Genomic DNA, 20,522 nt, shown 5'->3' with positions numbered 1-20,522 from the left:
TCCCTTGTCAGCACCAACCTGTAAAAATTCCAGAATGGTAACAAGACTCCCTGGGTCCTGGTCAGATGAATTACACCACGTATTGTAAACCTTCCAGACCTTGGAATAGATATTTCTAGTCACCCTTTTCCTACTGGATAATAGCGTTGAGATTAACCGGTTGGAAAAACCTTTGCTCCTTAAGAGCTGCTCTTCAGATACCAAGCAGTGAGCGCCAAAGTGGCTACCTCTGGGTGATTTACTGGTCCCTGAAATAGTAAATCGTGCCTGAGGGGCAGATGCCAATAAGGCCTGACCGCCATTTTCAGAACGGTTGAAAACCAAACCCTTCTCGGCCAAAAGGGCGTGATTAGGACAACCGGTACCGTTTCCCTTTGAATTTTTCTTAATACTAAGGGAATTAACTGAAATGGGGGGAAAGCGTAGCAGAGATGGAATCTCCATGGATACGCCAAGGCATCTGTTCCTAGTGACCCGTCGTGATTGCTTAGGGAAAAAAATTGCGGAACCAAGGCATTCTCCTTTGAGGCGAACAGGTCCACCTCTGGCAGCCCCCACTTCTCGACAATCATGGCGAAAACCTCTGGGTTCAGCGACCATTCTGCTTCCCGAATGGGGTTTCTGCTCAGGAAATCCGCCACTCCGTTCAGGGATCCCTTTAGATGGACTGCTGATAACGACAGCAAGTGTCCTTCTGCCCAACGGAGAATGCTCATGGCTAGTACTTGCAGCGATTTGCTCCTTGTACCTCCCTGCCTGTTTATGTAAGCCACTGCCGTGGCATTGTCTGTTAGTATTTGAACATGCTGGGCCTGAAGCCCCCTTACCGAATTTATTATATACCCTAGAAACCGAATCTCCTGAGATGGTTCCAGGGAAGATTTTTGGAGATTTAGGATCCAACCTAGAGACTCCAAATGGCTGCATGCTCTGCTTAAATTGCTCCTCAACTCCTCTCTTGAGGGGGCGAAAAATAGCAGATCGTCTAAGTAAGGAATTACTGCGATTCCCTGAAGACGCAGCGGAGCTAGGGCCTCTGCCATTACTTTGGTAAAAATTCGGGGTACGGATGATAGCCCGAAGGGTAGGGCTCTGAATTGCAGATGCTGAATTCTGCCTTCCAACCTTACCGCCAACCTGAGAAACCCCTGGGACTGGGATGAGATTGGAATATGCAGGTATGCATCCTTTAGATCCACTGACGCCATGAACCAACCTGGAGTCAGAATATTTCTGGCGGTGAAAATTGAGTCCATCCTGAACCTTCTGTATTTGATGGCTCTGTTTAGTGGCTTTAAATTTAGAATTAAACGAAATCTTCCTGTTGGTTTTTTTACCAGGAAGACCTGTGAATAGAAGCCCTCGTGCCATTCCTCTGGTGGCACTGGGATTACTACACCCTGTTGCATTAGTTCCTCCAGAGAGGATTTCATGGCCAGGGCCCTCATTGGATCTCGGGGAGCATTTGTTACCAGAAACCTTCTTGGGGGGCTTCTGGAGAACTCGAGAGTATAACCCTGCGAGAGAGTGGTCAGAATAAACTGATTTGTAGTTATCACTGACCACTGCGGAAGAAACTCTCGTAATCTTCCGCCGACCCGCAGAGATGAGTCATTGTGAGTTTTCGGCCTGTGAAGGAGAACGGAAGAGAATTCCACCTTTGCCCTTCGCCTTTTGCGCAGACCAATTTTTCCTCCTGCCCTGAAACTTACTTTCCTGCTGTTGCTGCTGAGTTTTTTGAGGTCGAAAAAGACGTTTTGGGGTCTGCTTTTTCTTTTTGACCGGAAAGGACTTCTTCTTATCGGCAGTTCTGTCTAGGATATTATCTAGATCTGGGCCAAAAAGAAGGTCACCTGAAAAGGGGATACCACAAAGTTTACTCTTTGAAGCTGTATCTCCTGGCCAGGTTTTTAGCCATAAAGCTCTTCTCGCAGCATTTGCTAAAGCTGCAGACCTAGCTGACATTTTGATAGCTTCAGCAATATAAGCAACCGCAGAAATCAGGGTAGGAAAGGAATCTAAGATCTCCTGCTTGGGGGAATCTGCCACTATATGAGATCTAAGTTGGTTCACCCAGTATTCCAGATTCCTGGCTACACAGGTTGTGGCCATTGCTGGTTTTAAATTGCTCATGATTGATTGCCATGATCTTTTGAGCAAAAGATCCATGCGTTTGTCCATTGGATCCCTTAGAACACCCATGTCTTCAAAAGACAGGTCTGTGGATCTTGAGACCTGTGAAAAGGCCGCATCCAACCTGGGCACCTTATTCCACACCGCAGAAGGGTCCTCCTCAAAAGGGAAGCGCCTTTTGTGGGCTCTGGAAAAAAAGGGCTTTTTCTCTGGATCTTGCCATTCTTTAGTAATGGCGTCAGAAATGACCGAATGAACTGGAAATGTTCGCCCCTTAGGCTCATTTAACCCTGCATACATGCGGTCATGAAGAGATAACTCCTTCTTTTCCTCACTTAAGCCAAGTGTAACCTGGATAGCCTTAAGGAGTCCGTCTACCTCCTCTAGGGAAAGCTTAAATTTGGAAGGAGCCACCTCCGCTTCCTCACCCTCCTCCTCCGAATCTTTAACGGAAGGAGTAGGGGACTGCTCTTCCCTGATAGGGGGGCCTTCAGGTAAAACTTCTACCATGGGGAAAGAAATAGAACCCTGGGAAGCCTCAGAAGTGGATGGCTGACTAGCAGCTGGATTAACTAAAGAGTCACGAAAGGTCTGAATCGTGGCGTATAGTTCCTTCTTTACAGAGGTAACCAGATCATCACAAACCGAAGCTGATTCCTCCTTAACTAAAGAAGTGATGCATGTACTGCATAAGACTTTTTTCCAATTTTCTCCCATTTTGGCCCTGCAAGAAGGACATCTCTTTTTTGGGTCAGAGCTTTTAGCCTGTGAGAGAAAAAACAAAAAAGGGAAAAAAACCAGGGGACCTTTTTGTGAGACCCGGTCTCAGCTACACAAGAATCACCCACAGGTGCACTAAGAAGAAACCAGTCAGCCTCCAGTGCCCAGACAGGCCCCTTGCCACCAAGGGGTAAGAAAAAAGAAAATAGACCAAACCCAGGAAAAGGAAGAAAGGCAGACTTAAACTGCTGCTCCTACCTGAGCTTTACTGGCGCCTGTGCCTGTCCCCACCGCTGCAGACGCTGAGTCCTCCATCTCTGGTGTGCAGCTCTCCACCTGTGGCTTCATATGCCGCTTCCGGACTCCCATAGTGCATCTGCACCGGACCGGAAGCGGAAGTAGGCGCCAGTTCCTGTCCTCCCTCCTCCCCTCTCGCATCCACGCCGGAAATGACGCTTCTGCTGACCCAGTGACCCGCCTTGTCACTTCCGCCGCGCCTGCCGGCCAAAAAAACATGGCGGCGGCGCACGCGCACCGCCGCTCCTATGACCGCGCGGATCACCGGGTCTACGGCTCTCCCCGAGCACCAGGAGGGGAAGAGGAGCCCGATTGCTACCGCTGCCAAGGCTTGGGTAGGCCGGGAGGACAGCGGGTCTCCAAAAGGAGGAAAAAATGAAAAGGAAGCCCTGTCTCCCAGGCATCTGAGAGACCTTGACTCCCCTTCAAAAAGATGTTCCCTCCGGGCCGGAGGAAACAAAAACTGAGGTATGGTAGGGAGGCGCCTCCCTTTAAAGTTTGGAGGAAGAAGGTGTTTCCTGTTTCCGGTGGGTGGAGTCGCTATCTCTCAGGTGCTGTCCTGAAAGACGCCTTGGGAAATAGTGCTTCTTACAGTGTCGAACTGTGCTCCCAGATATATTAGGCGTTGAGTCGGAATTAGGTGGCTCTTTGCAAGATTCAGAAGCCACCCGAAGCTGGATAGAGCGGAGATCACCTGCTCCTGGTGGGCCAGCAGCCGATCCCTGCTTTGAGATAGAACCAGGAGGTCGTCGAGGTAGTGGTAGAGCCGCACCCCCTTTAACCTTATGAGGGCCACCGTGGCTAAGAGGATCTTTGAGAAGACCCGGGGGGAGGTTGTCAACCCGAAGGGGAGGCAAATAAACTGCAGATGCTCCTGCCCTACTTGGAAACGTAGGTACTTGTGAAGCCGCTCCTCTACTGGGACGTGGAAGTAAGCGTCCTTCAAATCGATTGAAATCATCCAATCGTTTGGCTGAATGGCTTGCTGAATGGTCGACAGAGATTCCATCTTGAACTTTCCTTGCTCTATAAACTCGTTCAGGTAGGTCAGGTCTATGACCGGGCGCCAAGAGCCACTCTTTTTTCGAACTAAGAAAAGGGGAGAATATACCCCCTGAAACCATTCGTCCCTGGGGACATGTACAACTGCTCCTTGAGACTTCAGAAGGTCCACATAGGACAGAAGAGCTTTCCTTTGATCTTCCGACCGGGGAAGAAGAGTGGAGACAAATCTGGGGGGAGGAATATTGGAAAAGGTCCATCTGTGACCTGTTGAAACTGTTCTTATCACCCAAAAGTCCGAGATCGAGGCCACCCAGACGTGCCGGAAGAGGCTTAGCCGTGCCCCTACCCGACCCGCCTGGGCGGGCGTAATCTCAAAAGGACTTTGCCTGCTCACGACCACTGGATGTCTGGCCTTTAGCGGACTTGCGAAAGGAAGCTTGACCTCTGCTCCAGTTCTTCCTGAAGTCCCTGCCGGGCTTGTAAGAGCGAGCTTCCCTGGAGCGCTCTGGGGAACGTCTTCTAAACTGAGGTTTCTTCCGCCCAAGAAGGCGTCTATCCTGGGGAAGGAAGCCCGACTTGCCACCCGTAGCACGTGATATGGCATCATCGAGTTTATTGCCAAACAGTGAGGATCCCTCGAAGGGAATTTTACACCAGGCCTGTTTGGAAATAGGGTCAGCAAGCCAAGGACGTAACCATAATGCCCGTTTGGCCGTGACTGACGATAGCATAACTCGCGCCAACAGGCGTATCAAATCAATGGATGCCTCCCCCAAGAAGACTGCCGCTAGCTTTAATTCTGCGGCCGCTGAACTTCCCGCCAGTTCTTCCGAAATTCCCTTAAGGAAGGAATCCACATTTTCCGCCCAAGCCTCCATGGCTTTTGACATGGCTGCCAGAGCAAACGCTGGTTTACAGGCCGTGCCTGCCAACCCATAGATTCTCTTCAGATCCTGGTCAATCCTTCTCTCGAGACCATCCTTGAAGGATACCGTATCCTCCAGGGGAAGAGTGACATGTTTAGCCAGCCGCATCAGGGCAGCGTCTACAAGGGGAGCATTCTCTAGGTATTTCACCTCTTCTGACTTGAAGGGGTACAATCTGGAGGTTTTGTTAACCATAGAGGATTTCCTCTCCGTTTTGCTCCATTCCTCATCTATAATATCTTTCAGCTCTGAAAGGAGCGGAAAGTTTGAACGTTCTTTTCCGAGGTGTTTGAAGAATTTCTTCTGCTTGGCCGGGGGAGTAGCGGGATCCTCCCATTTAAGGGCCTCTTTGATTGCTTTAATTAAAGGTGACACCATGTTGAAGTCAAAGCCTCCGATTTCCTCTTCCTCCCGAAGATCATCATCTGAGGAATCAAGAGAGGCCGCATAAGGCTGGGACGTGCCCGGGTCTTCACGGGCCTCATCAGCCGGGGGGCCAGACAGTACCGTAGACTGGCTCAGCGTGTGGGGTGAATCCAACTCTTTCAGGGATTGCTGTACCACACGTTTAACTAGAGATTCCAAATGCTGGGTCTCTGTTTCCTTTTCCCTGACCGCCCGGGCATAGCACCGGTCACATAGTGATTTGCCCTCCGGAACTCTTGTTCCACATCCCCAGCAGGCTCTACGATCAGAGCGGCTGTCATGGCGGTGGGAGCGGTGTCTGGAGGAGGAATGAGATCGTCTCCTCTGGTGGTGGTCTCCAGAAGCAGAGTCTCGTCTGGATCTTGAAGGAGACTGGCGTTGTGGCCTGGCAAGGTCTTTAACATTCTGGACCGGAATCTGAGGGTCCGATCTAGAAGGGCTGGAAAAAAAAAAAAGCACAATAGGGAAGGGAAAATGATGGGACCGTCATCAGAAGACGCATATACCATGCGACTGACCTTCCACCCCTCCCCTCTTAAGCACATACCTTGTGCGAGAGGGCTGGCCACTTAAAGGCGGTGAACTATCCATAATTTGCTTCTTCTATAAGAAGTGCGATACAATGCAGCTGGTCTGCAAAAAAGAGAAAAAATGGCCTAGATGGGCCAACAAACCAGTAAGGAGTCCGTTGCCCCTAAAGAGTCACAACATCTCATCATATATCAAGGAGAAAATTTATTTATATATATTATATATTTTTTCTTTTTTTTTTTTTTTTTTAATTTATTTTATATTATATTATTTCCTTTTTTTTTTTTTTTTTAAACTTTGAATATAAAATATATATATTTGTTTTTTTTTTTTTTTTTTTTTTTTTTTTTTTTTTTTTTTTACAAGTATATGCATTTTTACATTTCCACGCACAAAGTATACCAAAGTGCTCAAAACACTCACCTAAAGTTGACCAGTGCTGGGCATGGGGAAGACCGCTGCACTCCCGTTCACTGCGAGGGAAATCCCACTGTGAGGGAGTCTCAGAGCGGCATTTAAAGCTCCCCGCCCGTGACGTCACCGCCCATAACGCGCCTGCGCCATGGGTCAGCGATCGTACCGCGCACGCGTGGTTCCAGGGCATTATGCCGTACTGCGCATGCGCGAGCCAAGCCTCGGTCTCGAGGAGGCTATTGCGCATGCGCGAACAGCGAGAACGCCGTACCCGGAAGTAGTGAAGCAGGCTGGAACGCACCAGCGCTCCAGCCGCCATGAGGGGCGGAAAAGGACCCAAAACGACCGGTCTCGCTGATATAGAGACCGGAGATACCTGGGGAAAGACAGGATACATAGAAAACACTGCCATGGAGACAAACATGCTTCCGACCTTGCCAGCCGTTTGGTACGTCCAGAAGTTTTCAGCATACAGAGGCAACCATCCCTCCACCACAAGGGGAAAATCTTCAGCCTCAAACGCTACTCGCCCGCCCGTGGCTGGGCCCTGAGCTGCACCGCAAGAGGTATGCCATAATCCTGGATCCGTCCGACCGGACGTGAACAACTTGAATAGGTCCATTGGAGGAGGACAAAAAAGGAACGCAGTAGCTAGTGGTGAGTACTCTTTTATGGGAATGGGGTCCTATAGCATTGGAGAGGAGGCGGGGTTAACCCACACGTAGGCTGCCATGGAGTCTGTCAGGAAACATAATTAATCTGGTGAAGGAGTGGACATTTTATCCTAAATTTGCACCTGTATTTTTAATATTTTTCAAATGTTGCACTTTATGAGTTGTATCACAATATTAATGTTACACGGATTATAATAGATTTCTGAACATATTCCCTTTTGATAGTTAAGCACTTTATATTAATATATATATATATATATATATATATATATATATATATATATATATATATATATATATATATATATATATATATGTATAATTTTTTTTTTTTTTGTTTTCCTAGCGCAAATGCAACTTTATTTTAATTCATGAGTGTACCTACACGAGTATGAAACGTGTTTAGCGTTTGCAGCTTGGTTACGATACGCGCTCACTTTTATAGTACTGTTCCATTGTTGGCTCGCAAGATCTGTTTTATTATTAACAAACATTTGTTGGCAGAAAATTTGAGAACCTGCTAGCCAACATTTGTTGGCAGAACGTCCGACAACAAATGTTCGATGGAGCATACACACAGTCGGACTTTCAGCCAACAAGCTCGCATCCAACATTTGTTGTCGGAAAATCCGATCGTGTGTACGGGGCATAAGGAGGATCAGGGTAACCATGAAATATTCAAATTGTGTATTTTAAGAAATGTACAATTCTGTTGTACACAAAATACACTATATTTTCCATCTTCTCATCCTTTCTTAACAGGTATGAAGGGGAGTTGGTGCATGGACTGTATGAAGGAGAAGGAGTTGCTTATTACAAAGATGGAAATGTTTACAGAGTGAGTTCTTGTGTATGCAATTTGCTTTCATTCAGTGTATTTACCAGTGTTAATTTTGTAAACGAAAAATTTTTTCGTCAAAGATTTCATCAGCGGCATTTTTACCGTGACGCGAGCTAAACGAAAAGTACAGCACATTTTCGTCCACTGACGAAAATCAGATCAGTTTTTTTTTTTTTTTGGTTAACGAATGAAAACGGGACAAATATGGCAAGGAGGGACGTTTACCCTCATGAACTAACTTCCGTTTTTTTTTCATGGAGCTCTGCTTTCTGCAATCCGCTCCCAGCAAGCACCATACCACCGTGGCGAGAGTCGTGACGACTGCCAATGCCAGAGACCTGAGAGTGAGTAGCACTGTGCATTGCAGGCCAGCCAGGCTGAGGCCTCCCGACTCAGAGTCCCGAGACTCCTGACGAGACGGACGCACAGAACAGACTAGACTGAGTGTACACTGTACAGTAATTGTGGTACATTACAATTACAGCAGGCCTGAGGCCTCCCCTCCCCTCAGACCACTATTTGTCCAGAGCACAGTGTGCAACTGTGCATTACAGGCCTCCTCTGACCACTGGCAGTTGCATCCAGGGCACTGTGCATTACAGGCTATCCCTCAGACCACCATCCAGCACTGTGCAGCATTACAGTCCTACTCTGACCAGTGACCACCGGCATGGTGGCATCTACTGCACTGTGTATTACAGGCAATCCCTCAGACCTGAGACTACCATCCAGCACTCTGCAGCATTACAGGTCTGCTCAGACCACCGTCCAGAGCACTGTGCAGTATTACAGGCTTCCTTAGACCGTCCAGAGCAGCTAATTCTGTATCTGAGTTTGTTCAAACCTTAATACCATAAATAGTAACATATTCGATTTTTTTACTTCAAGAGTATATAATGCGTTTTGAAATTCTAGGGAAATGCTTAAAGGGTTTTGCGTTTTTTCACCTCAATGCATTATATGCATTATGTTCTTGCGCCGGGGATGAGCACACCTGCTCCAGCCGGTGTCTCGGGTCCTGATTGGATAGATTGATAGCAGCACAGCCATTGGCTCCCACTGTTGTCAATCAAATCCAATGACGTGGGATCAGTGGGCTGGAGCCAAGTCCTGCTGTCTGTGTCAATGGACGCAGCAGGACACGGAAGCACGCCCGCACAGGTATCCCGTGGGATAGTGCTTCTCCGACGGGGCACTCGAGAAGAGGAGGAGCCAGGAGCGCCGCTGAGGTACCCCAGAATAGGAGGATCGGGGCCACTCTGTGCAAAACAAACTGCACAGAAGAGGTAAGTATGACTTTTTGTTTATAAAAAAAAAAAAAAAAAAAACCACAAACGTTTACATATCCTTTAAATAATGCATTACAATTTAACTAAACACATTCGATTTTAGTTGACTAAAATTATTTTAATCGACTAAAATGTACTGGAGATTTTAGTCGACTAAAATATGATGACTAAAATGGGACTAAAACTAAAATGGCATTTTAGTCAAAGACTAAAACTAAAACACTTGCAGAAGACTAAAATGGGACTAAAACTAAAATGGCATTTTAGTCCTAAGACTAAAACTAAATCGAAATTTGCTGCCAAAATTAAAGCATTTGTTAACCCCCCCAAAAAATAAAGATCTTGTTCTTTTTAAGGATGTTATACAGCACAGTGCTTGTGCTGTATAAATTTGGCCCCCTGTATCATCTGAAATACCTGGCTGATCCTGCCAGTTTCTACCCTCCCCTTTGTACACTGACCACGATTTATCAGGGCTGCTGAGCCCTGACACCATTGTCAGTGTACGTGCCTCCGCTGATCTGCTCCTCTCCCCACTGCTTCAAAACAAACTGATCTGTCTATCATCCCCTCTGTCACATAAAAAGATAAAAAGCTGTGTCCTAGTGCCTGTGCTTTATTTAATTAAAAAAAAAAAAAACCCACACGATTTCTACCTGTTTTAACAGTGTCTTCCAGCGATTACATGACTCCAGGCTCTTTGCCCCTCTCCTCCCTGGCTGACGTCTGACGCCCCGCCCCCTAGAGATATCACACCAGGAGAGCCGAGAGCCTGGAGCCATGTGATCACTGGAAGACACTGTTAAAACAGGTAGAAATCATTTATTATATAAAGCACAGGCACTAGAATGCAGCTTTTTATCTGACAGAGGGGGATGATATAAAGATGAGATAGTGGCAACAACCACTTTAACACTGGTATTTACCTGAAAAAGTAAGTAATATATTTCTCCATTTGCAGGGCTCATTCTCTGAGGGGCTTATGCATGGCAAAGGAATATATACATGGGCAGACGGAGTACAATATGAGGTAAGAGAAAACTATCATTTTAATCTGTTCCTTCTGCCAGTACATCCCACCCTGATCCTGAGGCCTTCAGATAAAAACCATGATATTGAAATGCTTTCCGACTGTTATTCTGATTCTATACTACAGTAAGTCGCTCATCTGGAACAAGTACACTACGATATTGGGGGATGTCTAGCTCAGTGGTAGATGCATTAGTAGTTCTCAGCCAACAGGAACTTCAGTTTAAGGGCGTGGTAGCCCACTTTTATTGAAAGTAACAAAAATGAAAGTTCATACATGCATGGGTTGCCCACACAGGTGTTCTTCTCCCAAAAATGACAACACAAACAAAAATTCCAAGCCACCTGGCTCTCAAGGCTCTCTCAGCCCTGGTCGCAGTACAAAGCTGCGCAGGCCCACTCCTGGCCTCTAGGAAGGGATTCTCCTGACACTCCAGGCTTTCACACTCCTCCAAGACTCATGGTCCCCAGGACCCTCTCTTCCAGTTGTCTCAGATATGGTCTCCCCGACTCTCTCAGCTGGCCCAACTCTCAGTTCACTGACCTGGAACCTCTCCCACATGGAGTGCCATCTCAAGGATATTGCCTGGGTTCATAAACGGTAGCACACCTCCCTCCTGGCTGCAGAAACTGCTCCAACACCAACTCTCCTGAGTTATGCTCAGATCTGCCTTATAATGAGTGTGTACACCTGGACACACACACAACCTGCAGAACTTCTGGAAAGCCCGGACACAAGACTGAAGACTCCATCCCTCTCAATGCTCTTTGAAGTCTTCAAGTTTCCAGACCCAATCCAGACTTACAAAATCCAGAGAAGACTTAAAGCATAGTTTTCTCTGCTCACCAATCTTCTGCTGGAACTTCTCAAACTGCCTCTTTGAGAGTCCTGTGTCCATTTTACACTCATTTTCACCGAGACAGGGGCTCTCACTCTCACAAAACAGATAAGAAAATACATTAAAAAAATCAGAAGTTCTTAGCTACTAAATTAGCGAGTTTTCAAGCAAAAGGATTAGTATGACAGCCATGCTACTGGCAAATTCAATTGAGTTAAAAAATAGCAGCCTCCATATTTCTCTCATGACAGATTTCCTTTAATTCAAAGCTGCAATCAACAGCTAGAAACACATTTAAACCCCTGCGCGGGTGAATGTTTGACAAGATGTTATACTTATTACAATAAAAATGAATGTACCAGAAACACATATAAAATACGTATATGATAGCTTCACACTATATAATGCCATTATTCACAATTTCCCACTCCAGCCTCATCCATGCATTAGGCTACTTCACAAAGTGCACAAACTATTATTATTTTACATTAATTGGTGTTAATTCTTTTTTTGCTCCAGGGTCAGTTCTGTAAGAACAAACCAATGGGACATGGCATATATAAGTGGCCTAATGGCAGTCGTTATGAAGGACAGGTGAACAAGGGCATCAGACATGGGACTGGCATTTACATATCTAGTGATCAGCAGTTCTCATATGTTGGTGAATGGTACATGGGCAAACGCCATGGCAAGGTAAGCTGTACATATCAATAAAACACAGTGGGCCTCAAGCAGAAAAGTGTCTGAAAGAACAGCAGTTCCTGTTGTACAGCTAATTAAACTCTTCTTTTTTTTGTTTCCAGTGAAGCATGGTAGGATAAAAAAGAGCATTTGATTTGTTACTTTTGCAACAAGGACTGTTAGTATTTCTGACACCTTTCGGATTCATGTCGATAGGCATTGTTTTCCTGCATTTGACAAAATGCTACTGACTATAATTGAGCGGTACAAATAGCGGTTCAGAGGCTGCGTTTGACCTACTTTTGTGTTCTTTGGACACAGCGTGTCTTATTAAATTATATGTGAACCCCTACCTGTTTAAACAATTAATTCAGTTTTAAAAAGAAATACAAGCCAAGACGTGTGTGTGTGTGTGTGTGTATACCTTTTTTTTTTTTTTTTTTTTTCTTTTAAGTAATCACATGACCTCTGTTCTCCTCTGCATAAGGGGCTTAGAGAGGTGGGAGTGGAGACTGCCGGGGGGGAAGGGGGGTGTCAGCAAGAGGCAGAGAAAAAAAGCAATACAGTGAAACCTTGGATTAGGAGCATAATCCGTTAAAGGAGAATGCTTGTAATCCAAAGCACTCGCATATCAAAGTGAGTTTCCCCATAGAAGCCAATGGAAACAAAGATAATTAGTTCCGCATTGACTTCTATCGCATGCAATACCGCATGTTGCGAAAGGTGGGGGGCGCCAGAGAGCGCAAATATTCTGGCACAGCTCGAGTGAACTCGGAAAGGCTCGGAAACACTTGGGAACGGAGTGTTTCCGAGTGACTGAGTATTTCCAAATGGCTCTGAACCGTTCCGAGGGCCACCGGTGCCCCCGCACCTCTGGCCAGATGCGGTACTGCACACCCCATTGGCTTGAATCCTGTTCGTTTTGCGAGACAACACTCGCAAACCGAGTCAGGATTTAAAAGAAAGTTTCTCGTCTTTCAAAACGCTCGTTAACCAACCGCGTTACTTGTAAACCAAGGTTCCACTGTAAATTGATTTGCGCAGTTGGACTTGTCAGCACAAGTCCTGGCTATTAAAGGACAGGCAGGATGTGTTCCCAGCACAGCCAGAAAACTGATCATACTGGGAAGGATGTGCTACCATGCCTGGCTTGGTCAGTTTGAACTATGAAAGCAGGGCACTGGTAGGATCACCAGTTATTTCACACAAATTAAGCAATACAAAGATAACAAGAGACTTTTTAACACAAGTACATAGCACAGCATACACATACCAGGAATATGAAATGTTGGGGTAGCAAACACTTTAGGGTGAGATTGAACGGCAGACAAAGCAGGACAAATAGAGTCTATTCTTGTCAAATTCTGCAATTCCCATTCCAATTCATACAGTGTTTGAAGACAATGCCTGTCAACATGAGCCCTTATACACACCTGCCAATGTTTTCAGACCACATTAAAGTGGATGTAAACCTGATTCATGAAATTTGAACTGGGCACATATATCTGTAGTGTTTTGTTATCTCTCTTCAAAGCACTATGTCCCCTGTGTTTGTGCTGTTTTTGGTTGCTCTGTTATCAGCCTAACTTCTGACAAGTTCTCTGTGATAGGAGCCTGAAGTTTGTGTCGTGGGAGGTTGCTATAATGCCCCTTTCACACTTGTGCGACTTGGGACTTCAAAGTCGCACAAGTTGTACCCCATGATTTCCAATGAGTACCATTCATATCTGTGCGACTTCAAGTAGTCCCTGTACTACTTTGGTCTGACTTTGATGCGAGTTGAGGTCCATAGACCTCAAGTTTACTCAGGCATTCCCTGAAATCGCGCGACTTTCAAGTATCGCAGTGTGAAAGCGGTTTAAATAGATTAGCAGACTGCTGCATGATTCACAGGAGAGCCCTGCAAGTATTTGCCTATATGGAGAGGGGGTGTGTGCCTTTCCTCCAATCAGCTGTCTCCCAATGTAATCCAACGCTACACTGGTAGTGCTGAATTAGGAAGTGAAAAATCTAACAGATTGTGCACTTTCTAAACAGTATATAATGGTGAAGGCAGAAGATATACATGTAAAACTTATGTAAGAGGATTTGTTTAATCCCTGTGTATCATCTGAGGCTGTTCACTTCACTGAGTATATGTGAGGGTTTACATCCACTTTAACCACTTACGGACCGCCCGCTGCAATTTTACGGCGGCTGTTTGAAGGAGGATATCGTTGTTATGGCAGCAGCTAGCTGCCATAACCCCAGTATCTTCGTCTTCAGCGGGCAGTCCGCTACAGGATAAAAGTGGTCTCTGCGGCAAATTCGCCGCAAGATCACTTTTATTGGTGGCGGGAGAGGGGCCCCCCTCCCGCCGCGATCCAGTGCCCTTTGCCGCTTACCGGAGCCGTCGGCAGCGGCGGAGGCGATCGCCTCCTGTCTCCTGTCAGGTATGGAGACGAGTGAGGGGAATATGGCCCCCACCCGTCTCCATACAATTGCTGGGCAGAAGCGACGTCAAAACGTCACTTCCACCCACAGCTCTTAAAGGGCCATTTTATTTAAGTAATTTTTTTAAACGACAAATTTTTTTATTTCTTTATATTGCATTTTAGTCTAAATATGAGATCTGAGGTCTTTTTGACCCCAGATCTCACATTGAAGAGGTCCTGTCATGCTTTTTTCTATTACAAGGGATATTTACATTCCTTGTAATAGGAATAAAAGTGACGATTTTTTCTTTAAACAGTGCAAAAATAAAAGGTAAAATAACTAATAATAAAAATGTTTTTTTTAAACGCGCCCCATCCCGACGAGCTTGCGTGCAGAAGTGAACGCATACGTGAGTAGCGCCCGCATATGAAAACGGTGTTCAAACCACACATGTGAGGTATCACCAGGATCGGTAGAGCGAGAGCAATAATTCTAGCTCTAGACCTCCTCTGTAACTTAAAACATGGAACCTGTAGAATTTTTTAAAAGTCACCTATGGAGATTTTTAAGGGTAAAAGTTTGTCGCCATTCCACGAGCGGGCGCAATTTTGAAGCGTGACATGTTGGGTATCAATTTACTCTGCTTAACATTATCTTTCACAATATAAAAAAAAATTTACTGTTGTCTTATTTTTTTTATTCAAAAAAGTGATTTTTTTCCAAAAAAAGTGCGCTTGTAAGACCGCTACACAAATACGGTGTGGAAAAAAGTATTGCAATGACCGCCATTTTATTCTCTAGGGTGTTAGAAAAAAAAAACAATATATAATGTTTGGGGGTTCTAGGTAATTTTCTAGCAAAAAAAACTGTTTTAAGCATGTAAACACCAAAATCTCAAAACGAGGCTGGTCCTTAAGTGGTTAAGTCATGAGTAGCAGATAAAATGGCAGGCAAAGTGAACTGATTCCCCCCTGTATTGAATTGTAATTGTACTGTCTGCCCTAATGTTGTAAAGCGCTGCACAAACTGTTGGCGCTATATAAATCCTGTATTATAATAATAATAATAATAATCTTGACAATCATAAGCCTTTTATTGCAGGGTGTGATGTATTATGATTCAGAGGAAACATCCTGGTATGAAGGGGATTGGGTGCACAATAACAAAGAAGGCTGGGGTGTACAGTGGTATGTATGTTCATCGATTGGTTTCTATATAAAAATAAACACATGTGGTGATAACGTTTTTACTCTTAATTCTTAATTAGTAGCTTTTCTTATATATTAATAATGACCAAAAGAACAAAATCTCAAATACAATAGGCCCTGTTTTCTTGGGCTTTTTAGGAGTGACAGGATGGGAGGTATAGAAGCATCATGAGGGAAGAGCTGCTACTTCTACAAGAGGTGCCTGCTGGGGTAGTTTGGGCAGCGTAAATCTATACCCTTTATGAAGCTGTAACAAGTACATTAAAGTGACACTAAACTCTGGTTTAAAAAAAAATATATATTCAAGTATGTATTCCTAACTCAAAAAGCACATTCTGCTGTTCTCAGTAGGGTTGCCACCTGTCCGGGATTCACCCGGACAGTTCGGGTTTTGAATCATGTGTCTGGGTTTCAGGCGGGCTGAAAACCAGACACATGGGGATGAGAGAGCTCCCCCCCTCCTAAACCATAACAGACTGCATGCCCTCAACATGGGGGGGATGGGTGCTTTGGGGCAGGGGGGCCCCATGTTGATGAGAACAAGGGCCTCTTCCCGACAATCCTAGCCGGTGGTTGTCGGGGTCTGTGGGCAGGGAGCTTATCGGAATCTGGAAGCCCCCTTTAACAAGGGGACCCCCAGATCCCGGACCCCCACCCTATGTGAATGGTTATCGGGTACAGCGTACCCCTGCCCATTCACCAAAATGGGGGCTTCCAGATTCTGATAAGCCCCCCTGTCTGCAGACCCCGACAACCACCGGCTAGGGTTGACGGGAAGAGGTCCTTGTCCTCATCAACTGGGGGGCAAGGTGCTTTGGGGTGGGGGGCACCCCAAAGCACCTTGCCCCCCCCTAAGCACCCATCCCCTCCCTTTCCTGACCTGCCGGGCGGCATGCTCGGATAAGGGTCTGGTATGGATTTTGAGGGAAACCCTCACACAGTTTTTTTTTTTTTTTTTTTTTTTAAATTTTGGGGTGAGGGGTCCATACTAGACCTGAAGGGCCTGGTATAGACCTGGGGGGGGGGGGGGGGGGGGTGTGCAACGCCATTTTTTTCGCAATTTTTTTTTTTTTTGGCTGCAAATTATTTTCTTTATATTCAGCTTTCAGCGGGGGACCCCGCTGACAGCTGATAACTTGTCGGTTGCTAAGGATGTGAGTGGCCAGCTTCCCGGCCCCCTCCTTAGCAACCAGCTTTATACAGTGTGTTTTACAGTGCGTTTAAAAAAAAAAAAAAAATGTAAAATGCAAAATGAATGAAAACTGCATGCAAAAACACATAAAAAAACGCTGGTTTAAAAACACAAAATGCACTGGAAAAACATGCCTGAAAAACGCATCAAACGCAGCCGCATAGGTGTGAACCTAGACTTAGAAACGATTTAATGAAAAACATAGCACGACCATTAAATAGTGGATGAGTGTTATTTTTTGAGAATAAGAATATTGTTTAGTGTCACTTGGATAAACCCCTGTACAAGCTCTATACCTGTTGAAAAGATTATACCTTCCTGGGGAATGGTTTACAATAGCCATGTACAACTATATCATTGATAATGACATTTAATTAGACATCTGTCTATCCTTGAACTATTACTATTGAGTGGTGACATTTTTTGTCGAGCTGTGCATGGCTAGCTTTATACAGTAGTTCCAAGGAAGAGCAGGATTATTTGTTGTGAGTCCTCCTAATGCTTTGGCAACCACTGCAGGATTAAGGGAAAATGTATAAATGTCTGAACACTTTAATATGTCTTGGAATGTTTTTAGAGTTTGTAGTTTATTGGTTTTATGTCCTTTTTTAAACGGGCTATAAATGGTAAAAGGAAGTCAAACATTAGCCTGTGAGCTGGACACTAATGCCCCGTACACACGGTCGGTCTTTGTTCGGACATTCCAACAACAAAATCCTAGGATTTTTTCCTACGGATGTTGGCTCAAACTTGTCTTGCATACACATGGTCACACAAAGTTGTCGGAAAATCCGATCGTTCTAAACGCGGTGACGTAAAACACGTATGTCGGGACTATAAATGGGGCAATGGCCAATAGCTTTCATCTCTTTATTTATTCTGAGCATGCGTGGCACTTTGTGCGTCAGATTTGTGTACACACGATCGGAATTTCCGACAACGGATTTTGTTGTCGGAAAATTTTATATCCTGCTCTCAAACTTTGTGTGTCGGAAAATCCGATGGAAAATGTGTGATGGAGCCCACACACGGTCGGAATTTCCGACAAGGTCCTATCACACATTTTCGGTCGGAAAATCCGACCGTGTGTACGGGGCATTATGCCCCGTACACACGGTCGGACTTTTCACCTGCAAAAGTCCGATGGACGCCGCCGGACCAAGTCCGGCGGACAATCCGACCGTGTGTGGTCTCCATCGGACTTCCGACGGACCGTTTCGGGCGGAAATCCGACGTACTTTAGATTTGAAGCCTGCTTCAAATCTTTACGTCGTACCTCCGCCGGACTCAGTTCCTGACGGAAAGCCCGTTCGTCTGTATGCTAGTCCGAAGGACCAGATACGACGGAGGAGCAGGTTACTGCATCTCGCGCTCGCTGCAATAGGAAAAACTAATTTTCCCATTGCGGCGAGCGCGGGGGGCATCCCAGGCCCTTAGGTCTGGTATGGAACTTTAAGGAGAACCCCCTACGCCGAAAAACCGGCGTGGGGGTCCCCCCAAAATCCATACCAGACCCCGATCCGAGCACGCAGCCCGGCCGGTCAGGAAAGGGGGTGGGGACGAACGAGCGCCCCCCCTGAACCGTACCAGGCCGCATGCCCTCAACATGGGGGGGTGCTTTGGGGGAGGGGGCGCCTTGCGGTGCCCCCCCACCACAAAGCACCTTGTCCTCATGTTGATGAGGACAAGGGCCTCTTCCCGACAACCCTGGCCGTTGGTTGTCGGGGTCTGCGGGCGGGGGGCTTATCGGAATCCGGGAGCCCCCTATAATAAGAGGGCCCCCAGATCCCGGCCCCCCCACCCTATGTGAATGAGTATGGGGTACATGGTACCCCTACCCATTCACCTAGGTAAAAAGTGTCAATAATAAAACACAACACAGGTTTTTAAAATAATTTATTAAACAGCTCCGGGGGGGGTCTTCTTCCGTCTTCAGGGGTCCCTCTGGTTCATCTTCTCCCGGCGTCCGGTTGGTTCTTCTCCACTCTCCGGCCTCTTCTCCCGGTGTCCCAGGTCTTCGGCCGGCCCCTCCGCTGTCTTCAGGTAGCTCTATTGCCAGCGGAGGTCCGGACTTCTTGGCTTCTTGGCTTCTTGTGTTCTCTTCTCTTCTCTTCCCCCAGATGTTGACACGACGCTCTCTCCGGCTGGACTGGTCTCTGAGGGCTGCGTTGTGACTTATATAGGCGGAGACCCCGCCCCCATATGATGTCACAGTCCCTGGGCATGCTGGGACTGTGACGTTTTAGGGGGCGTGGTCGACCACGCCCCCTAAAACGTCACAGTCCCAGCATGCCCAGGGACTGTGACATCATATGGGGGAGGGGTCTCCGCCTATATAAGTCACAACGCAGCCCTCAGAGACCAGTCCAGCCGGAGAGAGCGTCGTGTCAACATCTGGGGGAAGAGAAGAGAAGAGAAGAGAACACAAGAAGCCAAGAAGCCAAGAAGTCCGGACCTCCGCTGGCAATAGAGCTACCTGAAGACAGCGGAGGGGCCGGCCGAAGACCTGGGACACCGGGAGAAGAGGCCGGAGAGCGGAGAAGAACCAACCGGACGCCGGGAGAAGATGTACCAGAGGGACCCCCGAAGACGGAAGAAGACCCCCCCCCGGAGCTGTTTAATAAATTATTTTAAAAACCTGTGTTGTGTTTTATTATTGACACTTTTTACCTAGGTGAATGGGTAGGGGTACCATGTACCCCATACTCATTCACATAGGGTGGGGGGGCCGGGATCTGGGGGCCCTCTTATTATAGGGGGCTCCCGGATTCCGATAAGCCCCCCGCCCGCAGACCCCGACAACCAACGGCCAGGGTTGTCGGGAAGAGGCCCTTGTCCTCATCAACATGGGGACAAGGTGCTTTGTGGTGGGGGGGCACCGCAAGGCGCCCCCTCCCCCAAAGCACCCCCCATGTTGAGGGCATGCGGCCTGGTACGGTTCAGGAGGGGGGGGGCGCTCGTTCGTCCCCACCCCCTTTCCTGACCGGCCGGGCTGCGTGCTCGGATCGGGGTCTGGTATGGATTTTGGGGGGACCCCCACGCCGGTTTTTCGGCGTAGGGGGTTCCCCTTAAAGTTCCATACCAGACCTAAGGGCCTGCGACGGGGCTCGCAAGGTTTCAATCTCGCCAAAAAAAGCGGCGAGATTGAATTCCTTTTCTAGTCCCGTCGTACCCAAGTCACGTTCAAAATGAACGGACTTGTCCGTGTGTGGGAAAGTCCGTTCATTCTGAAAGTCCGGCGGAAGTCCGTCGGGAAGACCGGATTCCAGAAAGTCCGGCCGTGTGTAGGCAAGTCCGGCCGTTCAGAAAGTCCGGCGGTAGTCCGCCGGAAGTCTGGCGGCAAGTACGTCGGACCTAGCTTTCTAGAAAGTCCGACCGTGTGTATGCGGCATTAGAGTTCTTTTTCCAGCTGTATTAACATAAACAACCATAAATAAGGTAACGAATCATATCCTACCAACCAAGATTTCTAAATTGACCTATGGACTAGGATCATTTTTGTGGTCTGTAATGCCCAATTCTGATGGTGGCACAGTACTATTGGACCTACAGTTAGTACTCATATGCATAAGCTGATTTTTGCACAGCTAGGCCAAGTTTGACCCGACTGGGTGATGATCATTATATCTACCAGCCCCAGAAATCATTGTTGGAGTGAACAGTTTCCCCACCGAAAGGATATCGCTTAGTTGTGTCTGCATACTCTTCTGCATAAATGTGATGCTTTGCGGCTATGATAATGTATTTTTATGCAACAATAATTTGTAAAAAATGAATCTAATGGCTATATATAGTTTGTTGAGCATTGGTGTAAATAAAGAACTCCCAGGGAAAATAAATGTTTTTAAAATCTTCTGGTATGCAAGGAGTTAAGTGCAATGAGGTGTATGCCACCTCTTAGA

The 20,522-nt window shown here is 46.7% G+C and overlaps 1 protein-coding gene across 1 annotated transcript in view; it reads left to right on the top strand.

Moving 5' to 3' along the window:
* Positions 1–20,522, top strand: part of RSPH10B (radial spoke head 10 homolog B) — an 88,690-nt gene that overhangs the window by 17,936 nt on the left and 50,232 nt on the right. The window contains exons 3-6 of the mRNA XM_073591012.1: positions 7,889–7,964; positions 10,218–10,286; positions 11,644–11,817; positions 15,322–15,407. Of these exons, the coding sequence (XP_073447113.1) occupies positions 7,889–7,964; positions 10,218–10,286; positions 11,644–11,817; positions 15,322–15,407 (405 nt within the window). The remainder of the gene's footprint in view (positions 1–7,888; positions 7,965–10,217; positions 10,287–11,643; positions 11,818–15,321; positions 15,408–20,522) is intronic.

This window comes from Aquarana catesbeiana, linkage group LG06 (assembly GCF_042186555.1).
Source record: "Aquarana catesbeiana isolate 2022-GZ linkage group LG06, ASM4218655v1, whole genome shotgun sequence".
NCBI lineage: Eukaryota > Metazoa > Chordata > Amphibia > Anura > Ranidae > Aquarana > Aquarana catesbeiana.
Note: the sequence above shows the minus strand (reverse complement) of the source record. Positions and strands in the feature narration are given on the sequence as shown.